The sequence below is a fragment of the Periplaneta americana genome, chromosome 6, assembly GCF_040183065.1.
Source record: "Periplaneta americana isolate PAMFEO1 chromosome 6, P.americana_PAMFEO1_priV1, whole genome shotgun sequence".
Classification (NCBI taxonomy): domain Eukaryota; kingdom Metazoa; phylum Arthropoda; class Insecta; order Blattodea; family Blattidae; genus Periplaneta; species Periplaneta americana.
In genome coordinates this window covers 90128501-90154335 of record NC_091122.1, presented here as the reverse complement: position 1 = coordinate 90154335, position 25835 = coordinate 90128501, and the positions used below count along the sequence as shown (strand labels likewise).

The window sequence follows — 25835 nt, the reverse complement described above, 5'->3', positions numbered from 1 at the left end:
ATATTAATTGTGAATTATTAACTTTTTAATTTCCCAATTAAGTGATATTGTGAAAAATATGGCAGAACAAGTTTCTGGAGAGGTTTGTGTTGAAAATGACTGTGTAATAGAAGGTTTATTAAAAGTGCCTTTTAACCGTCGTACATACAACGAGAAAGTTGAAATTGTGAAAATGGAAAGACCAACTCCTGAGTTAAATTTGTCCATGGACGTAAAAAAAAAACAGGGTGAGTACACACGCCATTTCACTTCAACATCATATGGTAAGTGGAATTGGTTGTGTGGTAGTTCTAAACTGTCTAAACTATTTTGCTGGCCATGTTTGTTATTTAGCCGCGAAACTAATGTGTGGTCAAAAGAGGGGTTTTCTAATATGAACTCCCTTCGAACGGCAGTCCTAAAACACGACAAATCAAAAGCTCATATTTATAGTAGCATGAACTTTGCAAACTTTGGGAAGACAAGAATTGATTTACAGCTAGATAAGCAAAAAGTTCTACACATCAACCAACACAATGCTCTTGTGAAAAAAAATCGGGAGATTTTACTGCGTCTTATTAACGCAGTCTGCTTTCTAGGAAAACAAGAATTGGCTTTTCGGGGTCATAATGAGAGTGTGGAATCAGACAATAGAGGAAATTATATTGAATATTTAAGTTCCTTAAGTGAATTTGACCATTTACTGGCCAATCATCTTGAGAGTTCAACAGTATTCCGTGGTACTTCTCCCGCAATTCAGAATGACTTAATATTTGCTATAAGTGGGGTTATGATAAAGAACATAAAATCTGAAATAGAAGAAGCACCTTTTGTGGCCATTGTTGTTGATGAAACAAGTGACTGCTCTAATCAGAGTCAATTGTCCACTGTTTTAAGATACGTCGACAGTACTGCCAATGTTCAAGAACGGTTTAGAGGATTCACAAATGTCAGTTCGGGCAAAACTGCTGCTGCTTTGTTTTAGCATGTGGAAGGTGTTATAGCAGAATACAATGTCAGCAATAAGTTAATTGCACAGACATACGATGGTGCTTCAGTTATGGCGGGAAATATTAATGGCTTAAAAACAAAAGTTCAAGAAAAGTATCCTCAAGCACTATTTGTCCATTGTTACAGCCATGTTCTCAATTTAGTTTTGCAACAAACTACTTTATCCATTCCAGAATGCCGCATTTTTTTTCAAAACACTGTCGGGTTTAGCTGCATTTTTCTCATCATCTCCTAAAAGATCAGAAAAACTCAAGGAATTTATGAAAAAGAAACTCCCAAAAGTAGCACCAACTAGATGGAATTTTACATCTCGGCTTGTAAATACAGTAAAGGAATACAGAGAACAACTGACTGCTTTCTTTGAAAATATCATTTGTAATGACTCTGAAGAAAACTGGGATGATGATGTAATTGTGCAGGGTCAAGGATATTTGTATTTTTTCACACAGTTTCAGAATATATTTCTTCTTGAAGTCTATGCTAGAGTGTTCGCACATACAGATGTGCTCTACAATATTCTTCAGACAAAAAGTCTAGACATAGTATACTGCTTGCAAGAGGTATCAAAGTTAAAACATACTATATCCGAGTTCAGACGTAGTGGGTTTCCGTCCATATGGAGTAATATGGAAAATGAAAATTCTTCAGACAATACAATGGAACCACCATTAAAGCGAAGAAAAGGAGATGATGAATTGAAATACAGGCAGCTGTACTACAGCATACTAGATCGTATGCACATGGAAATTACTGACAGATTTTCTGATTATTGAAAGCTTCAGTTTACATCTTCTAGATTCTCAAAAATTTTCTGCTTATAGAGAAAACTTCCCGAATGAGGCACTAAACAAATTATTTCAGTCCTATAACAGTCACTTTGATCAAGTACGTTTGAAAATTGAATTAAGTGTAATATATTCAGCAGAAGTCTGTGATTTTTCGAACAAACATATCCATGAAATATTATCTGCCATATATGAAAACCAGCTGAACCAAGTTATTCCTGAAGTCCTTAAATTGGCAACATTAATTGTGACAATACCAGCTACGTCAGCATCGGTAGAAAGAACATTTTCTGCGTTGAAGAGAATAAAATCCTACTGTAGATCAACTCATACACAAGAACGTTTATCCGGCTTGGCACTGATGTCAATTGAAAAATCATTTCTACAGAAACTTCGCAAGAGGCCCAACTGTAATTTCAATGACGAAGTCATCAAAGTATTTTCGTCCCAATCAAGACGTCTGGAATTCACATATAAATAGGTAAGGAATTTTATTATAGGGTTTTAAAATATATATTTTGTGTAATAATAGGGTCAGTGGTAGCCCAGACCCTTAAACCAGTATACGCCACTGCTTCTATTATATGTACTGATCACTGGTGCGGTGTTTTACTTGTCGACGGTTGGCATGTCATAGTCGGACATAATCGTATGTTAATCCTGCAAGATTTTGCTTCTTGGCAGATGGGCATATCGCAGCAGGTCGCACTTGTATGCTAACTCCGCTACTTAAAACATGTATAAAATCGTACCTTATAGAAGATGCAGGAAATGTCCTCTCTCGGCTAAACAGATATTGTATCAGGAAAACATATTCTGATTGACACGATTAAGTTCGGCCACTATAATGTCTCTAATTTCATTTGTTCTAACCAGGGGCGGCTCGTCCATAAGAGCTGCGGAGCTGCAGCACTCCCTGCTTTGACAGGAAAATAAAAATAATATTTATTTTAATTTGTAGAAGAATTGTTACCAGCTTTTATTGGTAAATTGCTTTATATTTCATCTGGCCGGGAATATGTACTATTATCTTATGCATAATATTTTTGCGCGTCGACTGTATTGGAATTGACACTGCATTCAAAGTCGTTCTGGATCTGCAGGGTGGTCAGCTCATAGAGAGTGTGTCTTGCATGGTCAGGGGGTAGAGAGGTGAAGGGAAGCAGAGGGAAACTGCCGCTGTTTAAAACCCATATCTCGCTGCAGTGGCTTGCAGAGCCAGGCCACAAGGGATCTTTCCTCTCCTCCCACACCGCTATTGTAATGCTGCGTCAAATGGATTCTCCATTCCCTTGAAACTTAATGACAAAATTTTTATTTTCTTTTCACATACTTATTGTTGTAGAATCTTATGGAATTAATATAACGAAATTAATATTCTCTTTTGCCTTATTATTACGTATATATCCAGCCTCCAGCAGAACCTAATATTTGCTTTAACTCAAAATGATTCCACGAGTAGAATCCTTTTGATATAGCACGTAAAATACGAAAGAGACTTCTTTTCCAGTTTTAGAACATTGTTGACCATCAGTATATCTGAGTGTTGCTTTGGTGTGACGTCTTAATACCGTAACTTAACCAGTGCAAATTTGCAAGTATGAGTGTGTGTGAATTACAGAATGTTAATTTTATTTTTCTCAACTTTCCCTTGCGGAGAAGATTGATGTAATGAAGTGAAATTAAAGGGTCGTCCGTTACCCGACTTAAATCTTACTTAAGCTTCAGCCAGCCGAAATAGTGCATATATGTAAGGAAGTATAACAATGAAATTTACGATAAGCATTTGTGGTTACGTGGATGTGAACAAAAAAATCTGTATTTTGTTTTCCTTGCCTCCTCTTCGGTGGTGATGCTGCATGGACTAGGAGTGGTGTGACAGATTTAGGACCTTTGTCCCTAATAAGCAAAATGCACGAATCTTCGCAATCTCACCTGAAAAATGTTATTTCACTGGCTATGTTACGCAACTCATACTGCTGTGCAATTAAGTGAAACGAACAGAACAAACATTCTCATACATAATCAAGAAGAGAGAAAAAATCGTGAAATTATTTAAAAAAAAATACTGATTGTATCAAATTTTGTGGCCAATTAGGGGACATGATGAAAAAACGATTCGAAGAACCCTGATATGTTTCGTGGGTTGCTACAGTTCGTGAGTAATCTAAACGAGCCTCTCAAAAATCATTTGGAATATGCCACTGTTTAAAGGTTATTCTAAGACAATTCAGAATGAACTGGTAGATTGTAAGTTGAGTGTCTGCCGATCTGAAATTCAGACTATAATCGATGGTATTAGTTTTTCTTAGGGATTAGCAAATGGTCCCACAGACATCTCCCAACTAAGTCAGGAAGTTTTGGTTTTTCGATATGTAGTGCATTTATTTTTGTCCTATATTTATTAGAAATGGTATCAAGAAGTGAAATTTGTATGTACCGAAATCTACTGCAGCTCTCCCAATCCACAAGTTCACGAACCGCCACTGATTCTACCAGTATATACAATTTAACGTCACAATAATTAAAATGCTCAATTTAAGAATATAAACAGTGCTGTAAATAAAGTGTGTTCTGCTTGTAAAAATTGGAGTGATTATTTGTCTTGTGCTATGGGGCTCTACCTCCATGCCCCCCAAGTGCCTTCATGGCATGTTACGGGGATACCTTTACCTTTTTACCTTTTAACAGCACGCAGAACTTCAACTTTCCTATTATGAAGAGGAATTTCTTGTACAGTGGATTTTTAGAACACCAATAGCAAGTGTTTTGATTGTTTACATGACCAGTCAGGTGGAACCACGCCTTGTCTGAAAAGGACATGAGCTGTGGGTTGATTAAACCTTCAGTCATTCATGAAAGAAACCACTCACAATAACGTACTCGTCCTGAGTGGCGCAATGGGTATAGTGCTGGTCTTCTGTGTCCGAGGATGCAGGTTCGATCCCGGTTCAGGTTGATGGCATTTAAGAGTGCTTAAATGCGACAGGCTCATGTCACTAGATATAGTTGTGCTAATTTCGGGAGTAATTTTGTTATGTACCAATTTGGTCTAATTTGTCCTCTGTTAGAACTGTACGTTTTCGCGTGTTTTTTGTCAGTACATATGAAGAGTTCGCGGGAAAAACGATGAATGTCACAGTTTTGTTAAGGTTGATGTCATTATCTAATTCAATGGATCACTGCGAAATTTAATGTTGTTCTTATGAAAAATGGTAAAAAGGAGAATTATCACCACGAATACAGTAATCCTTTCCTTCATTTTCTATAGAAACAACACTACATCTTGCAGTTATAGACTCAATTAGATCATTATCTAATCCTTAACAGAAATGTGACATTCATCGTTTTTCCCGTGAACTCTTAATATAATAAAGGCCCTGTAGTACTGAATCAATGACTACAGGACGCAATAAACGGACTATGAATTATTATTTTCAGTTAGGTATCTTGTAAAATGCCTATTGTTGTTCTCAGTCAGTTTGTTATTCAATGTAATCTTTGATTTTAGTTGTTGTGCATAGTTTTAATATAGTATCAACGGATGTGTATACGTCACCAAACATCGTAAGATGAAGATTACATTTGTAAAGTTTCTTTCAACCCACAAGCAGTGCTGACTATACTAGGGGCAGAAGAAATAGGCGGGTATGGCAAACCCCTCATTCACTACCCCGACTCCTATACCTTTCAGAACCTGCTGGGTATATGGTCCTGTCCCAAATAACTTACTCTTTCATTCATACATTTTGCACTACAGGAAAACTTAAAAGAACAAATAAAATAACGCAATTTCTAGTAATTACAAATACCTGACTTATTGAATATTGTTGTTTTGTTTAGTCAATTGCCCGAACACAGGTCTGAAACTCATGTGACAACAATAAGGCATCACTCATGAGGTAACTAAGCCAGGAGATAATGGGTTATGGTGGCCAGTTCCCTTTCCTCTGCCATTGCATACAAGAATCAGACTTTAGAGATGTCATTTATAATATTTCGCAAGTTAACCATTTCACAAATATAATAATAATTATTATGTAATGCAAACCTAATATAGGAGAAATAAAATTTTTAGCATTACACACAAGTATTTTGTTTTTATGCGTTTTCAGAATATTGTAATGAAATAGTAGATAATAAATAATGTTTATACAGTTATCAACTTTGTGAATCATGAGAAAATTAAAAATTAAAGTGCAAAAATTTAATATATATTTCGCCGTGTGTAGAAAATGTAGCCTACGTTATTATAACATGAACGAGTTTCCTAATAAAAATACTTATGTATTAGAAGCACACTTAAGAATGGCTTAGCTTAACAAAACAAATAATACAAGTATGACTAAAAAATCGTTCTGCACAAATTCTCTGAATCGATCTTGGAGAAACACCACTCGCCTTGGCAGTGGCTATCTGTGTCGATGATAGGACACATTTAATGCCCTTACAATCTCTTAAGTTCTTAAAAAAACAGTAAACTTGACAAATAACGCCTCTAGTATGACTTCTGATATCAGGGCTTGACTGAGAGAAGATAGCGATTACTTGGATGATTAGTATTTTAAAATACTGATTATTATTACATATATATTTGCGAACAAGCCATAACACAGTAGTATCACAGACGAGCACTTGTCAACAACTAGCATTCGAACACAGCGACAGGAAGGTCTCTTTGTTCAAGTCATAAACCGCTAGAGAAAGTGTGGAGTGAGTAGTTTCCGCACAACACCAAAAACCCGCCTATTTCTTTCGCCTTTACTATAGATCAGACGCTATGGACAGTATTCTATAAGAGAGTCGCCAGTATGAAAGAATAATTCCGAGCCTTTGGCGTGAGACGAACTCGATAGCTCAGTGGTAGAGCGCCTGACCGGAGAACAGGAAGTCGCAGGTTCGATTCCCGCTCGAGGTTGTGAAATTTTTCTTTCATACCATGGCATGATTGTGACTATAATAGCATTTAAATTCATAGTGTTACTAAGTTTTAATTGTAAGATTTTATGTAGCTTGAAGATTTTGACAATGTCAGAAACTTGTATAGAAGTCTATTGACAACTAATAAATAAATTTGAATATGAAAACGAGCAGAAGAAGTTATCGAGGGTCGTAAGTTTAGTTAAGTGTACCACGTAACTTAATTTGTATGAAAGATAATAGTAACAAATCTTATTTTTCAATATAGAAAAAAGTATAGGCTTATATATTCCCCAGAAACCAACATCTTCAATGCCAATTAAAATATATTTTCAACTGTGTACGAACGTGAAAGAGTGGTATTTTGACAATGTGTTAGGCCAATTACCAGTAAGATTACTGGGTAGAATTCTTTGACACTGAATCCTCTGTTCATGAAAAATGTTTTACTCCCTTTAAATATTTTACGCAATAAATAAGACCATGATTGAACTATAATCCATGAGACATAATGTAAGACAAGATCATATAAGGCTTTCTAATTCACTTGAATTGCGTTTATCTTTGCTATTATTTTACATGCATGAGAAATGCAAAACACTGAAATTACTATATACTGGTACCTACTAGCAGTGGCGGCATTACGATTTGCAATGCCCTAGGCAAACTTGTATTCAAAGCCCCATATCAATACAATAATAATAATAATAATAATAATAATAATAATAATAATAATAATAATAACAGAAGTAATAGTACATTAAACTACTCACCATATTATGAAGCTGAATTCCAACCATGCCTTCATTTTTAGTCTTACAAAAATTTTTCTTACACACTGACAATAAATCACAGTAATCTATTAGGTTAATATTTTTGAAATTAACTAAAATGTTTGCACACTAAATCAAAACTTATTTCATGTTTATACTTTTCACTGAACTGAATTCTTGAATTACATCTGAATAGTCCAAATCAGAAGCCAAGTCATGGTCAATAGAGAGAATCACCAAAGACTACAATCTTTTTTGTTGCATTGTCGATCTTAAGTATGTTTTTATTCATTTTAATTTAGAAAATTACCTCTCTGCGCTTGCTTCCCCACTTACACCAGATGACCCATCGGAAAATGTGAATACTTCTTGAAAAGTCTTGCAATAATGGTAGAGTTCATCATAATGGCAAATCTTTCAATGATGAAATATTATATAGGAAGCCAAAGTTGCTGTGAAATCTCTTTAAATCTTGAAATCGGAATTCAGCACTTCCCCTAATTGTATCAATCATCATATAAAAATATTCCCTCTTAAAATTTTGTTTAAGATCGGCACACTTTTCATCCTGATCTTCGTACACAAATTGAAATTTTTTCTTACGTAACATGCTTTGTTTAAATTGTCTTGGGATGTCCAATTGGGTTGCTATCTTCTCAACATTTAATATACCAGCTTCAAATCTATTTTCTCTATACTCAGATAACCATTTTAAGAATTCAATATTTTTTTCAACTGCATATTGGTCTTCTACCGTAATTTATTGATGAAATTTATCTTTGTTAAGACTTCATACCAAAAGTATTAAAGACATTAAGAACTCGAAGCTCATGATTTCCTTCTGAATTGATAAACACTCACTAACAAAAGTACAATCATTACTCTCCTCTGAAAGACTTTCTAAAGAATTAGCTATCTCTTTCAACTGGGAACGAACTGCTTTAACACTCTATATTCTGCATTCCCATCTGGTTTCGGAAAGAGGTTTTACAGTAATATTCACATTATATTTTAGTATTTTCCTCTGTTGGACGATTCAGAGAATAATGTATAAAGCACTTGCAGAATTCCAAAACACAATTTAGCTTTAATACAACACCCTACTGCAGGGGCGGCTTTTGAAGGGGGCTGCGGAGCTGCAGAACCCTCAGACATTTGTGGCTCGTCTCGTTTTATGTTGTGAAATACATTTATTATACAGTCTCTATTTAGCGGCTCGAATTAAAAAAAAAAAAATTCGCTCTCACTGACATCCACGTAAACACTTCCTCCCCTGGTGCTGCCAAAGTGAACCGAGAGAAAAGGACGGATTGGTGAAGCCACTTCCTCCCTTGGAGCTGCCAGTCTCGTATTGGATGCTTTGCGCGTTAGTTTTACCCCTCCCCTTGCTACCCCTCGTCGTGAATCCAGAGTTTCCAAGCATTTGCAGCAGTTTGTCAGTAGCGCACAGTTTTAAATACATTTTCTTTAACATTCTGAGTATAACAAGTGCAACCATGTTTAATTCTGTACAATATTTACAGTCTATGCAGTTCAGTACCTTAGCAATCCAGGAGAAATGTGAAATTAAGTGCCCATCAGTTGAATCTCATAATGGAAAGAGCCGCTAAACAAAATAGCCTACAAAGCTCGCATATTTTTTGCTAATTTATCCAGTATCCCTGCTTTCTTCTCTCGATCTCTACACAGCCTGTATTAGATTAATGTGTTTCAAAGACAATTCCATCAGCTGGGGCAACAAGATGGAGTTTTAAAATAAGAACAGTAAATGATGTTCATGAGAAGAAGGAGCCACTGCTAGAATGTTTTCAAAATATAATGGAATCTGAAACATGTAACAATATCACAATAAATGAGGCAAGCGTCCTGGTGCGTACTCTTGAAGATCCTGAATTCAATTTCTGGCTCAGTTTTTTTCATTTATTGATGTGTCATGTAGATATATTATACAACCAACTACAACATCGCCAGTTAGATATTTCTAAGGGTCAAATCTACATATAAAAAAATTAAATTATGGTTTATTTCACGACACTCGCAACTGCCGGAGTTATATCAGCGTCGCCGGTGTGCCGGAATTTTTGCAACCTACAAGACAAGCGCATAGAACTAATCTTTAAATAAGGTAAGTTGTATGGTTTATTTTTGTATGCAGCCCCCCTGAATTCAATACCCACGAGCCGCCACTACCCTGCTGCATCATTTCATACTGAATTTCAACTGTGGCATCCATAAGAAGTAAAAATATGCCAGCGAATTAAGGTGTAGTATTTGTGTTTTTACACCCCTCTTTTCTCCTACCATATTTGCTCCGTTGCCGTAACCTTCGCCCTGACAATTTTTTGCATTTGTAAGTGTTCCACCAGTCGTTTTGTCAACGGCAATAAACCCAAAAAATGTCCTTCTACATCTCCTGACGAAGTTTTACTTTGTTCTTTGTGACTCACTTCAATTGTGAAATCAAGGATTATTGAATAATATTTGGCTTGTAAGATCTTCCGGACAATTTTTTGCTTAATATGTTTGGCCATTAATTGTATCAGCTCATTATGAATGTCTTTACTTACGTAATGGTTTTTTAAATTGCAATCTTGAATCTGCTGTAGATGTTTTTGAAATATGGGATAAAATTTGGCAGTAAATTTAATCAAATGTAAAAAATTGCCACTTAGACTATCACTTAAATTATCTTTATGACCTCTTAAAGCCATATTATGGGTAACCAAAAATAGAATTACTGCTATAGCTCTCTCCAAAATGTCGATCCACTTCTTTTTTTCTTGTCGTATTTGTTGTTTGCCCTTGCGTTAATGTTCTTTCTATTTCTATCCATTTTAAGTACAACTCATATGTTCTGGACTATTTTCAGGGGAATTTAGACGATTACTAAGGTTTTCCAAGTCGTTAAACCCCTGAGAAGATAAAGCTGTCATTGAGATCGAAAAAAGTCGGCAAGCAAAATCATATACCCTATCATAATTTTTAGAATATGCAAGCCAACATCTGTCCTGTTTTTCTTTACTGTTTAAAATCCTGACATAGTGAATAGGTGAAAAGTGTCTCTTACTGACTTCCATTACAGCATTAAGGATGAAAATAAATAAGAATGTGGAAATAGAATAAGAAATAACACGTAAATAAAAGGGAATATAGGTATCTGAATGAAAAAAAATCGTAGTCACGCAGCTTTTTCAGGCGTGAGGCCCTAGGCAGCAACCTATTTCGTCTTTATGTAGCACCGCCTCTGCCTACTAGAATTGAAGCTACAGAGTGTCCAGCACAGCTTGAGCCCAGCCTTTCCTAAAACTGGTGGCAGGCAGGAGGAATTCATCGCCTATGTTTATCCTATTGTAAGTTCGATACTTTTACTGGTATAGCTATTCTGAGTTTGATAATGGTTTGGGCCTGTTTTCGGGAACTATTTCCTTTTAATTTAGGTTTTAATTATTTTTTCATTTGTTCTTCTTTATCAGTAGTGCAAAGACAATCTGTATGCTATCAAATGAAGAGATTTTACACAGTACAATTATGAGATTTCCTTGAAATGTTCATTCACATTGGAGAAAATTCCACAGAAACTTCGTAAAAAGAATCTCTGTTAGATACAGCAGGACACTTAACTCTCTGGGTCAGTCCAATTGTTTTGTGTTTATCCTGTGTTATATTAATGTAATTTCATACCTTGACTTCCGCCAGTGTACACAGTGCAGTGCAAAGCACATAATGAAAACTCAGAAAAATAGTTGCGGCCAGTGACATTTCACGATAAAGCGAACATGAATATAAAAAAAATGAAGTGCTAGTCCCATTAACTGAACATTATTAATAATAAAATATGTTACTAGAACTTAATTAATTTGATAATACCGCGTAAAAGAAACACTCTGTGACGCTTCATTCCCCTAGGAGAGTGAAGTGAGTTATGAGTACATTTTGGACCATAACTGATAACCTTTCTAACTGTTCGATGACTTGATTGTGTCTGCATAACTATGCTGCTTACCGGTACTGTTAGTACAGGTATTCTAGTTCTAATTTGTGGTTGTATTTGCATACTACTCTGAATCAGTAAGTACTTGTAACATGTTGAATACAAACTAAATCTTGGGTTACGTTAGTCACAAAAATGAAATATTTTGGAAGTCGCAGGTTCGAATCCCGCTCGAGGTTGTGAAATTTTTCTTTCATACCATGGCATGATTGTGACTATATAAGTATTTAAATATTCATTAATATGTCACATCAACGGACGTATATACGTCATCCAACATCGTAAGATGAAGTTTACATTTACAATGTTTCTTTCCACCCATAAGCAGTGCTGACTAGATCAGACGCTATGGACAGTACTCTATAACAGAGTCGCCAGTATAAGAGGAGAATTTCAAGCCTTGGGCGTGAAGAGAACACGATAGCTCAGTTGGTAGAGCACCTGACTGGAGTACAGGAAGTCGCAGGTTCGAATCCTGCTCGAGATTGTGAAATTTTTCTTTCATACCATGGCATGATTGTGACTATATAAGTATTTAAATATTCATTAATATGTCACATCAACGGACGTATATACGTCATCCAACATCGTAAGATGAAGTTTACATTTACAATGTTTTTTTCCACCCATAAGCAGTGCTGACTAGATCAGATGCTATGGACAGTACTCTATAACAGAGTCGCCAGTATAAGAGGAGAATTTCAAGCCTTTGGCGTGAAACGAACTCGATAGCTCAGTTGGTAGAGCGCCTGACCGGAGTACAGGAAGTCGCAGGTTCGAATCCCGCTCGAGGTTGTGAAATTTTTCTTTCATACCATGGCATGATTGTGACTATATAAGTATTTAAATATTCATGTATAATATTTATTGAACTAAAATGCTACATTCTCTTAGTACTACATATACTGACTGTCAATTAATTTTAAATTTAAAAACAGTTTTTAAATATTACTGTGACTAACGTAACATTCAATTGTGACTAAGGTAACATTAAAATTTTGTTATGTCAATCACGCCTCATGTTGAAAAGTTATAAGCTAACAGACGTACTCTTTTCCTGCCAAAGTCTTGCAGTTGTTAGGTACTTTAATAGTGGGTTCTAGAGCATGGCAAAGACTTCCAAGGCGAGAAAGCAAGACACTCGTGCACTCAGGACTGCACATAAAATAGCCGAAGAAAGGCAAAAAGCGAAGGAAGGTATGAGATGATACAGAGAAAGAAGAAGAAATAATGAGTTCAAGAAGGAGGACGCAGACATAGGAAAAATCTGTATGCGTAATATGGGGGGGGGGGGAAAGCTAGTTAGAGAGCAGATGTTTCATAGCTCTTCATTCATTTCCCACACAAATCACCACAAATATTTGGGAAAACTGTAAGAGGAGTTCACACTTCACTTCCAGCAAGTCCATGCAAGAGAAAAGTCGTCCTGAAAAAGCTTGTTGTGTGGAAAATGAGGAGGAAACAAAAAGTAAGAGAATGAACTGCTGGACTCCATATCAGAAGAGACTAAAAAATTGTTACAAGATTTTTATTAACACAATTATAAAGTTAACTGCTTGTGTATACCCCTATGTAATATGGAAGATGATGAGAATGAATTTGAAAATACATTTGCTCAAGTCCATACACGGAACAATGGCATGCCACAGTGTAATTTTATTTTATTTTAGGTTATTTTACGACGCTTTATTAACATATTAGGTTATTTAGCGTCTGAATGAAATGAATCCGGAGTCCAGCCAGTGGAGTATACTGGTTAAAGGGTTTGGGCTACCGCTGACCCTATTATTACACAAAATACAGAGTGTTCCGCTTATAAGTATAACAAAAGAAATAGCTATAACTTCTGAATTAATACAAGTATATAGTTGAAACCAACTGCTACAAAGAATGAAAACTGGGAATTTTTGTTACCTTATGTTCCATAAACCTCAACATGGCTTCCATTGGTGGCACGGGAAATATCCAACCGGTATTCAACCTCGACCCAAGTGTTATGAAGCATCTGTGGTGTAACATTGTTGACAGCAGCATAAATTCTTTCTTGTAAGTCTGCCAAATCACGTACTGGCGTCCTGTAGACCTGGTCCTTAACAAACCCCCACAGGAAAAAATCAGGTGGTGTTAGATCTGGTGATCTGGCAGGCCATGTGATGTACGGTGATCCTCTTCCGATCCATCTTGCAGGGAATTGTTCGTCTAAGAATGTGCGAACCATGTTGGCAAAGTGTGGTGGAGCCCCATCTTGCTGGAAAATTGCTCCATCTGGGAGTTGTGGCACAGCATACAGTTGCAACATATCCAGGTACGTGTTTGCAGTGACGGTCTTTTCAGCAAAGAAATAGGGACCAATGATTCTGTCACGCATGATCCCACACCAAACATTCCATTTAGGGGAATCCCGTTGGTGTTCAATTACGACACTTGGATTTTCCGACCCCCAGATGCGACAATTGTGTCGGTTTACTTTTCCACTGACGTGGAAGGTTGCCTCATCTGAGAAACAGACTCGAGTTAGAAATGTGTCGTCATCGTCCACTTTATCCAACATTGTTTCTGCAAAGCGTTTTCGTTCCAGTTTATCATTCGGCGTAATCATCTGATGAAGTTGCAGCTTGTACGCTCGCAAACGCAATCTTTTATGGAGCACTGTATGCACTGTTGTTGGTGGGATGTTCAACTGCACACTAGCCTGTCGAATGGATTTCCGCGGGCTTCTCTGAAATGCCTCGCGAATGCGTTCGACATTTTCGTCAGACACTTTACGCTTGGAATGTTTACCTGCATTAGACAACAAACTTCCTGTTTCTCTGAGCTGCCTATCCCATTCCATTATTGAGACGTACGTCGGTACAGCTTCCCTCGGTCTAAGATTGTACTGACGGCGAAACAAGCGCTGTACACGAATTATGGATCTATGTTCTGCTAATGACAGCACACAAAAGGCTTTCTGCTGTGGCGTCCACATGCTGACTGACTAAAGATACGATACGAATTCTCTTATTTAATGATCTGCGCATGCGTGAGTCTTCTAAAAATAAGTAACAACAATGGATTAAAACTTCCCAATTTCCTCTTTACAATGGTACCAATCTTAACCCATTTGCATGCATTGTTATGAAATTATAACTATTTCTTTTATTATACTTATAAGCGGAACACGGTGTATATCTAACAATTACTTTAATTTTAATTACTATGGTAAAACTAATAATACAAAATTATTACATTATATTATATTATAAACTTTTTCTTTTGTAATTTCCTTGGGCTACCGCCAGTAGCCCCAGTAGCCCGCAAAATACGCCCCTGAGTCCAGCACCGAAAATTACTCTGCATTTGCTCATAGCCCCGGAAAAAACCTCAATCAGGTAACTTGCCCCGACCAGGAATCGAAGCTGGGCCACCTGGTTTCGTAGCCAGACGTGCTAACCCTTATTCCACAGATGTGGACCCACAGTGAAGTGAAAGTAGGACATCTTTACATTAACCTCTACAGAAATACAGGAGATAGGAGGCAGTTGCAACAGATATAAAACTGTTGTAAGATTCTTGCCATAGGAGTATCTGTTTCTGTATGGATATTAAGTATTATCTATTAATTGGTTAAGTATTCATTGTAAAAACTTCCAGATATGACATCTTAGATGGAATATGTAATGCTATTCTTCTTACTCAGTAGTAAAACTTGTTCAGTAAATGCGTATTAAGTTACTTTTGTGCATGTTACATTTCTGTTATGTTAGTCACATACATGTATTGACATATATTCATATATTGAGTGATCTAGTCATAATTGAAATATGCAATTTTGAACGACGCTTATCTAAAACATATTATTAATTATGCAATTTATAGTTTCATTTTGTAAAAACCAAATCACAGAAAAACTGTTTAGTTTATGTTTCTATTTTCAGAGGGTAATAAAAATGTTACGTTTGTCACATTACCTAAAATGAGTATTGTATAAATAGAGTTGCCATTTAAAACGTTCTTTTTAATTCCATATACCAGCATTTATTATGTTTCATGTATGTTCCATAATTTTTATTTGATTTTTACGTTAGTCACTGTGAAATATCCCGGCAATAGGAATTGTCTCTGATGACAGATTAACAGGTACCGTAGAAATAAATTACGAGGGAGAGTCAAAAAGTAACCTTAATAATTGTCTTATTAATTGAATATGTACAATAAGACTACAAACACTTCATCACTTTTAACATAGTATAACAGGAACACTTGCATTGAATGTAGTAGGGACTATGTTGAAAAGTGATAAAGTGTTTGTAGTCTTATTGTACATATTCAATTAATAAAACAATTATTAAAGTTGTTTTTTTACTTTCCCTCGTACTACCAGTACCTAATTGTTATTTTTACTACTGGGCAGCATTAAAGACAAAGTATACAGAACAAATTCTATACGGGTATTCTGAAACAGTTGCAAGATAAACACGCAGAAAAATTTACTTTCTAACAAAAGGGGAAATGCACCTAGACCTAGTAATAAGAACTGTAGATGTCAAATATGTGTGGGTGTTGGAGGCTGATAAATATTTTTAAATAAAGGGATATAATTAATTTTATTTAGAATGTAATAACCAGGGGCGGCTCGTCCATAAGAGCTGCGGAGCTGCAGCACTCCCTGCTTTGACAGGAAAATAAAAATAATATTTATTTTAATTTGTAGAAGAATTGTTACAGCTTTTATTGGTAAATTGCTTTATATTTCATCTGGCCGGGAATACGTATTATTATCTTATGCATAATCTTTTTGCGCGTCGACTGTATTGGAATTGACACTGCATTCAAAGTCGTCCTGGGATCTGCAGGGTGGGACAGATCATAGAGAGTGTATTGCTTGGTCAGGGGGTAGAGAGGTGAAGGGAAGCAGAGGGAAACTGCCGCTGTTTAAAACCCATATTTGGCTGCAGTGGCTTGCAGAGCCAGGCGACAAGGGAAGATCTTTCCTCCATTCCCACACCGCTATTGTAATGCTATGTCAAATGGATTCTCTATTCCCTTGAAACTTAATGACAAAATTTTTATTTTCTCTTCACATACTTATTGTTGTAGAATCTTATCGAGTTAATATAACGAAATTAATATTCTCTTTTGTCTTATTATTACGTATATATTCAGTCTCCAGCAGAACCTAATATTTGCCTTAACTCAAAATGATTGCACGAGTATAATCCTTTTGCTATAGCACGTAACATACGAAAGAGACTTCTTTTCCAGTTTTAGAAAATTGTTAACCATCAGTATATCTGAGTGTTGCTTTGGTGTGACGTTTTAGTACCGTAATTTAACCAGTGCAAATGTGCAAACATGAGTGTGTGTGAATTACAGAATATTAATTTTATTTTTATCAACTTTCCCTTGCGGAGAAAATTGATGTAATGAAGTGAAATTAAAGGGTCGTTCGTTACCCGACTTAAATCTTACTCAAGCTTCATCCAGCCGAAATAATGCATATACGTAAGGAAGTATAACAATGAAATTTACGCTGAGCATTTGTGGTTGCCTCCTCTTCGGTGGTGATACTGCATAGACTAGGAGTGGTGTGACAGATTTAGGACATTTGCCCCTAAAAATTAAAAAGAACGAATCTTCGCAATCTCACTTGAAAAATGTTGTTTCATTGGCTATGTTTGGCAAAACTAATATTGCTGCGCAATTAAGTGAAACGAACGGAACAAACATTCTCAAACATAGTCAAGAAGTGAGAAAAAATCGTGAAATTATTTTCAAAAATATTGGTTGTATCAAATGTTGTGGCCAATATGAACTTCCCCTTAGGGAACATGATGAAAAAACGATTCGAAGGACTCTGGTGTATTTCGTGGGCTGCTACAGTTCGTGAGTAATCTAAACGAGCCTCTCAAAAATAATTTGGAACATGCTACTGTTTAAAGGTAATTCTAAGACAATTCAGAATGAACTGGTAGAATGCAAGTTGAGTGTCTGCCGATCAGAAATTCAGACTGAAATCAATGATATTAGTTTTTTAGCGATTAGCAAATGATGCCACAGACATCTCCCAACTAAGTCAGAAACTTTTGGTTTTTCGATATGTAGTGCATTTATTTTTGTCCTATAATTATTAGTAATGGTCTCAAGAAGTGAAATTTGTATGTACCAAAATCTACTGCAGCTCTCCCAATCCACAAGTTCACGAGCCGCCACTGGTAATAACAATAAGTGGTGAGAGTGAAAGACTGTCCATGATATTATTTTAGAATTATATTGTGGACTGCATTATGGAAGCTGGTAGTGCAGCTGTGGGAAATTAGAAATGCCACTTTGTGATAAGGTTTTAAATTGGGCACACTGTAAATGCAAGTAGGTAACCATAAACATTCCATTTTAATTCTTTCTGACAAAACAATACAGACATACATTCTTACGTGCATAGCAGAAAGAAAATAAATAAAGAGCACAGTCCTGAGCTTTATGAATAACAATGATAGTTATAACCTATTGAGCATGTCTATGTCCTTCTTCCTGAAGACTGCACAGTGGACAAAGTAGAGAAGAAATAATTCCCATTTTGTTCAAGTGTTCTGACAAACAGTCAAGCCCTGTGAGTAATCGAAAGAATGCAACTGCCACAGCCGGAAGAGGACAATCCCAGTTCCATCTTCCAACAGAATAGCGCACGCCCACACTTTCACAGTGAAGTAAGAAGTCACCTCATTAATTGACTACCAAGCAGATGTATTGACCGTGCTGGTTCACATGATGACAACATAACATCCTGAGATTTTTTTTGTGTGGGGATTTGTAAAGATCGGATCTAGTTATCACCATTATCACGGACCATGCTTGATCTGCATATCACAGTAACCATTACAACAATTGATTATGCTATGCTGCAGCAAGTGTCTGACAGGAACTCGACTACAAGCTAAATATGTGCTGAGTTACCAAGGAGATTCATACTGAACACTTACGATGTACTGAAAGAAAACTTTGAAAGTTTTTCCTTCCATCTGTATCTATCTTTTGTGTTTTAATTCCATTAAAAGTGATTGTAACATATGTTTATAATAGGAAAGATTATTTAGCCTAGCATTGTATTAACATAATCCATCTTATTTACAATTTTTGTAGTAATAAAAAGATACGAACTAGAATATATACCTTCAACTGCCTTACTGATGATATTCTGCATTTCAAGAGAAAAGTTTCCAAGTTCTGGTGCTTCCTTGGCAGCACCTAGTCCTGATCTTGATGCCATATCTGCTGCTCCAAGACTTCTAGAGCGTTTCAGACTAGATGATGGAGTTGACATTGGTAAATGGACAGATCTCAGTCCTGTCACTGTATATGGCTCAGCATGTCCACCAACTTCTGCCTGCAAGACAATAATGTGAACAGGAGAATAGATAGCGTATTCATTCATTTTTAACAAACAAATTATATTGTAATTTTGTGGGCTCATAACATTAACATTACCAATTTCTGTACATGCTTAGAGTTATATGACCACTAACTCTACTTGCGGACAGTTTCAGCTTGGAAAGTAATTGAACATAAAATTGAATTTACTAGATACAAAATATGTACAAAGAGTTCCTATGCAGACTGATCCCACTCCAACTTCTACCCAACAAAATCTGTTGGCAGGCGACAAGTGGTTGTACATCGGCATATGGACAATTCAGTACACATTTCCTTACACAGACTGGTCTCACTCCACTCTTTACTACAAAATATGTACAAAGAGTTCCTATGCAGACCGGTCCCATTCCAACTTCTACCTAACAAAATCTCTTGGTATGCGGCAAGTGATCTTATGTCAGCATATGGACAAGTCTGTACACCTTCTCCACACAGACTGGTCCCACTCCACCCTTTACCACTTAGCTTCCTCAGGACGAATGCTCCGCACTACCATCATTAAGCCAATAGGACACGACTACCTGGGACCAGTCTGCACAGGAATTCTCTATATATTACAATCAACTTTCTCTTCTCTATTTTCTGTTATTTCTGTTTTAATTTTCTTCATAATATCTTAAATATAAATCTGAGAGTAAATACAAATTTGAGAGATTGTGAGTTCATCAGAATTTGATCACATTGATTTTACAGTCAAAGTGAAAATCAGAAAGGCACTGGGAACTGAATAAACCACAGCAACTTGAAGTGCTTTCATACGAATTTTACGTTCAATTAATCTGTATGAGTAGGCCTATATTAACTGAATGCTATTTTTTTATTAATCGCATGACAGCTTTTCACTTTACTAGAGTTCACTCGTTATTTTCATTTCATTGCAGCTCTTACGCAGTCAGTACTGTTATCCTGATTAGTAATAATGAGTTAATAATACTGACAGTACGCAACCTTACACGATCAGTATTACTGTCAATATTTCTGGTCAGTATTAATGCGCTTCTTGTTCAGTATAAACGCGCAAGTACAATTCATTCTAATAAAAAGAAGACATGTTTAGTTATAATATTAGGCATAAACACAAAGATTGGCTACAAAAGCGAAAGATACATTCTGACATGAATTTGTTGCAGGATATAGGCTAGAGCTTACTGATGCAGAAGATTACAAAAACTATTTCCGAAAGAGTGACAATCTACTTAAGGCGAATTACTTCGAATGGTACATCCCCTTTCAGTGAGGCAGAATACGAACATGAGGACCTGTTTACTTATCAGTTGAAGTTAGACTGATTTTAACATTGTGATACTAGTATCTTGCAACTGGAAGGAGTTTTGAAGATTTAAAGTTTTCTTCTATAATGACACTTCGTCTATCAGTTCAGTGGGGGGGGGGGGGGAATTAGGCCTATAGTAAATAAACTGGAGAAATGCTGAATGATAAATAATTTTATTAATAAAGCATAGAGCAATACTTATTTATTATATACAAACGGACATATTAGAATCAGGTTCACTCCCCCGTGTATGGGGAGAAAATTGTCAGTAGATTGTCGTTCTGAGCAGATACCTTAATTGAATGATGTGTAGAGCTAAGTTCAGTTTGTGGACTAGGTAGGTGCACAAAGAGATTAGGAGTTGAAAGTTGTGTTATTGAGAGAAACAAGAATTTATGATTTCTTTAGAAATTTAAGTGCATGAAACATCCATAATGATGGTTCATATTCATCATGTGTATCAATTCCTTAGCGCTTTATCTTCTTTAATTCATTCAGATATTTAGAATGCAAGGTACGGTATTTATTTTTTCCTCACACCTTCAAGATTTGCATTTGACTTAATTTTCTTAAACACACTCAAAAGTGTGTCAAGTGCTGTATTCCATTTGATTTGATTCACATATGATGCATCTGACGAGTCCCATAACTCAAGCAGCATCTCGTGTAATTCACTAAAATGTTGCAGTATCTCTAGGTTATTTGGTCGTAAAGGATCCGTTGAATACTCTATCTAGAAGTTGTTTGCACACTCGTCATCATCCATGGCTGCTCCTTAAAATACTGTCAGAAATACTGATGAGCGCCTCTAAACGAACAGTATAACATGCTCAGGAACTTAGATTGTCTCCATTCTTCTTCTCGCTTCCCAGTATAATTTTCAGGTTGAGTCCAGTTGCAGTGGAGTTAATGCAGTGCATTTGTACAGGTGATCTACTGTCATTATTGAATTTTCTTCAGTGCATAACATACACATTGGAGATGGATATATGTACATCTTATCCAGGTGACTGCCAGGCGGTCGTGATCCTGTTATAATGCGAAATGCAGCCACTGTTTTTTGTCTAGGTGAATCTGGAACTGATGAATCGTTAGTCAGGACAGACTGTAATTTATTGTTACTTTCAAATTTGTGTCTTTCTTCTAATTCTTTTTTAAAATTTTTATTGATTATTAATTTAGATGATCTATACAACATTATACCTAACGAACAGCATTGAACCTAACATGGAGTAGCTCGCCAAGTTAGGAAAACTGAGCTAACCCTACCCAAGGGTAGGAGGCCTTTGCCCTTCATGGGACATATTGGGCTATTTCATTTCATTCCATTTCATACGACAATTCCACTCTGCAATACTGATGCTGGAAAATCAGGAAATCCGGATCTCCTTTAGTACTGGTAGTTATTCCATCATTACAGCTACACACGATCAGTATTACTATCAATATTTGTTAATACTGACAGCATTATTGACTGTGTAAGGTCTACATAATTGTAGTGTTAATGTCATCAAAAACTGATAACATCATATTCCTTTAAACTGGTATTTGTATTCATATTTTTTATATCTACAATATAATATATAATTTTGTATCATGACAAATCATCCCATGTTAGTATCTAATTAATTATTAAAATATATTTTGAAATTAGTTTGCATGTCATTTGACAATAATAATAATAATAATTGTTTTATTAAGATTACAATTCTACAGTTAGAACAGATTCTCGAATCATGCATATATGTATGTATGTATTTATTCACACTGAAAATGGGTAGGCCTAAATACCCGGTGGCAGTGGTTATAACTAATTACACTCAATAATGACAATTAATAATAAACACAATTAATAATAAATACAATTAATAAGAAATTAATAATAATAATAATAATAATAATAATAATAATAATAAATAATATAATAATATTATTAGATGAATTTTTTTTTAAATAATAGCACAGTCTAGTATATACAGTCACGAAGGTCAATACGTATTAAATATGCATCCATAGCTAGTTACTAACCACTAGGATCGCTAATATCACCTATTACAGGCATGCGAAATAGTACCGGCACAGTCTATTGTTCCTAGCACCCTCACAACTCAAGCTTCGTGACTGTATATACTAGACTGTGATAATAGTGTATGGTACGATATATATTAATCATGGAATGTCTTTAGCCATTCAAGATACTGTATGAAGACAATTTATTGCCAGCGCATTCCAAACTGGCGGATCAAGGTCAAGCAATGGCCTGCATTTGCCACATGTGCTTATCCCATTCCTGGACCATTCTCCTCAACTAAAGTCACCTGGGGCAGCCAGGATTACGAGTGCTTCAGTTCACAGTTTTCAGTTCAGTGACTCGTGCGTGGTTTGTACGTTTGTACGTGACTTTGATTCGCAAGTTCGAAATGTGCTGAGTATAGTCAAAAGTGACGTTGATGCCAGAAGATGAAGGGATTGAAGATAATGAAATTTTCAATAGATTGGCTAAGGAAGAATTAGAAAAATAGGTTCTCGGCCTCTCTCTGATTGGTGTTACAGACTTGCCAAGCAGAGTGTAGAGATGAGTATTAAACATAAAGAGTACTTGTACTGGTAGGCCTACTCCTACATGTTGCAGGTACCGAAAGGTTATATAATTAACGAACTACAGAAAATGAAATTAAGTAGGTAGAAACCAGTAGCATGCAGTAGCGTGACGTGAAGAGAAGCAGTGCCTGTATGTATGCCACTGCTCGACTGAGCTTCGATGCCCATTGCCTACATTCAGTGTTTTCATGGAATCGCTTCCCCAAAAACGTCATCACCGCAATTGTTGGTTTTTGGATTGATACTTATAATTAGACACTATTAGAGGAAAAGATATGGGTCCAGCCATGTAAAACTACTAGGCATTTATCATGTCAATATAAAGTCTTAGCAAAGCTAGAAGATGTCATTTTTGCGACATTTTCTTCTTGATATTCAATATTCAACGTCTGAGTTTGTCTCTGGTGCATACAATTGCTTCACCTGTCACAAGCTAAATTCATATAGGTTTATAACCGATATTTTTTGACATTTTAAATTTACTTGTATATTATTAATATACGACACTTCGTGAATGTGTACAATATTATACAATTAATTAATCCTATTCCAAGAAATTTTTTTGTCGTTAATGGTTAGGCCGATCTGTTATAAACCAAATATTTTCCGGAAAATTACCTTCTTTTAAAAATATCTTACTTAGCCTACTGTTTGAATAATACTAACATTATTGTCCAAGCCAATAGCAGTCTTCATTTCTGCAGTACTGTAAGACTTCAATGGAGCTTTTAAACCAGAAGAGGAAGTAGGTACTTTTACTGGTAAACTAACCATTTCCAAAATGTGTAGTTCAGGATCTCTGGAATCTAGCTGAAAATGAACTCTTGGACCCTGTAACATCAAAATTAATAACTAGAGTGAACAAGAGAATGATCAGAAAGAGGGTGGGAACCAAGAAAAACAAAAAAAATACTGGTACCGGTACACAAGTTATACATTTTTAAACGATTATTTTTATAATTAATTTTAATGAGATCTTAAGTCCTCTGCTTCCCAATTTACAATTTCTTAATCAAAAACTTTTCAATTGAGGTAAAATGAAACTTTATAGCCTATTTGTACTTATTCCTTCCCCAGTAATGTAGATATCATTTAGTGTTAAATTCAAATACGTAAAACAATTTATTTTCATCTTTTTCATTGTGAGAAACGTTTCATGTCAAGCAAAACACAATTCAATAGATAATAGTTACTATGGAAACAATTTAATGGTTGTACATAAAATGAAAATGTAATTAACAATTCAGGTGTCTTGAGAGCAAAAGAGACTCTAAAATTAGATTATATTATTACAGTTTTTATAGTTAGTGTCAGTAACACTGTATAACCAGTATAGGCCCTACTGTTGTGATTCTGTTTCTATGTATTGTCACAAGTATGTTATATATGACTTGTATTTATTAACAGATTTCAATTTTTAATGATTATGAATAATTATGATAATGGTGATGTATAATGTAATTTCCAATCCGACATTTGTCTTTTTTATTCTCGCTGTTATTTATACTCACTTTAACATCTCTGGTCATATCGCGAGTTAAACTTCTGTGTGAAATCCGAAAGCCTGTGTACTATTGTTGAGACTGGTTCTATTGTTGTGAACTAGATGGCGACTCTATATGTATTACTGATTTGTTATGAATATGATTTCGGTGATGAATGAGGTCGGTGATATTCTGGGATGTAGTGGCCCGAATTTCTTGGCATTTGCCTTACGGTTGAGGGAAAACCCTGAAAAAAAAAAAACTCAACCAGGAAATTCAACCCAACCGGGAATTGAACCTGCGTAAGAGACCAGCATGCTAACCTCTATACCACAGAGTTGGTCGACATTTGTCTTTGTGACTGAGGGAAACCATGAAAAACCTCTCAGATTGGCCAGTCAAAACCTCTCAGATTGACCAGTCACAGAGTTTGAACCAGGGACCTCTCTAATGTAAGTGATATATGAATGAATGGATGGATGGATCGATGGACGGAGGGACAGATGGACAAACGAACAAACAAAGAGGAAATGAGGAAGCAAGTGAACAAATGACCTAATGAATGAATGAGCAAATGATTGAGTGAATAAGTGAATGAGTGAGTGAATGAATGAATGACTGAGTGAGTGAATTAGTAAGTAAATAAAGAAATAAATAAACAAAGAAATAAGCAAATAAATAAATAGATAAATAAACAAATAAGTAAATCTATACTAATAATAAATCTGTAACCAAACTTTTTCTGGTAATTTTCGCTTTTCCAAAAATAATTGGTGGTAACATGTATAATTAACCATCCTGAGACCAAAAATAGCATTTTTGAAATTTTTGTTTGTATGTCTGTCTGTCTAAATGTTTTTTTTTACCTTTTCACGCTATAATGGCTGAACCGATTTCTATGAAAATTATAACATATATTAAGTTCGTTCTAACTTAGATTTTAAGCTATATGGCATTCAAAATACTTAACTTAAAAGGGGAGTTAAAAGGGGGCCTGAATTCAATAAATCGAAATATCTCCTTTATAATTTATTGATTCTCATGAAAAATGTTACATAACAAAAGTTTCTTTAAAAACAGTTTCCTATAAGTTTTATTCTATGCAACAGTTTGATAGGACTGATATTTAACAAGATACCGGTATATAAGTTTTAAAACAACAATACATTTTATTAGTGCCACCTCAGATTAACAGGCTATAATGAAATGAAAACAAATGACTCCATCTATTTAAGGCGGCTTTGCGCAACAAACGGAGAATATTATTCATTTAAAACTATTTTTATACGGATATAATAATTGTATTCTATGATGGGAATATATAAATGTATAAATGTGTATCAGGAACAGCATTATAGGACCCACTCTAAATATAAAAATTTGCAAAGCCACAAAAAAAGGTGAACGGAAGTAGCATTTCGATCAATTAAATTAAATTATCGATAAACATTAATCAAGATCTATAATCAATTACATGAACACAAGCCATCTACAACACACAATAGAAACAGAAACTCAACAAGAGTAAAGACAGCTTACTGGTGTACCCACATATTCTAAACACACGACATGACCACAGATGTTAAAGCGTGTATAAATAAACTTAAC

General features: G+C 35.6%; 1 protein-coding gene across 9 annotated transcripts in view; it reads right to left on the bottom strand.

Annotated features, from left to right (window-relative positions):
- The window catches only part of LOC138701479 (uncharacterized), a 316721-nt gene that overhangs the window by 31711 nt on the left and 259175 nt on the right, over positions 1 to 25835 (bottom strand). For 8 of the 9 annotated variants that reach the window (XM_069828381.1, XM_069828382.1, XM_069828388.1 and 5 more), the window contains 2 exons: positions 23410 to 23574; positions 18609 to 18822 (listed from right to left, as the gene is read on the bottom strand). In XM_069828381.1, the coding sequence (XP_069684482.1) occupies positions 18609 to 18822; positions 23410 to 23574 (379 nt within the window). The remainder of the gene's footprint in view (positions 1 to 18608; positions 18823 to 23409; positions 23575 to 25835) is intronic. The other variant, XM_069828383.1, reaches the window with a different exon arrangement.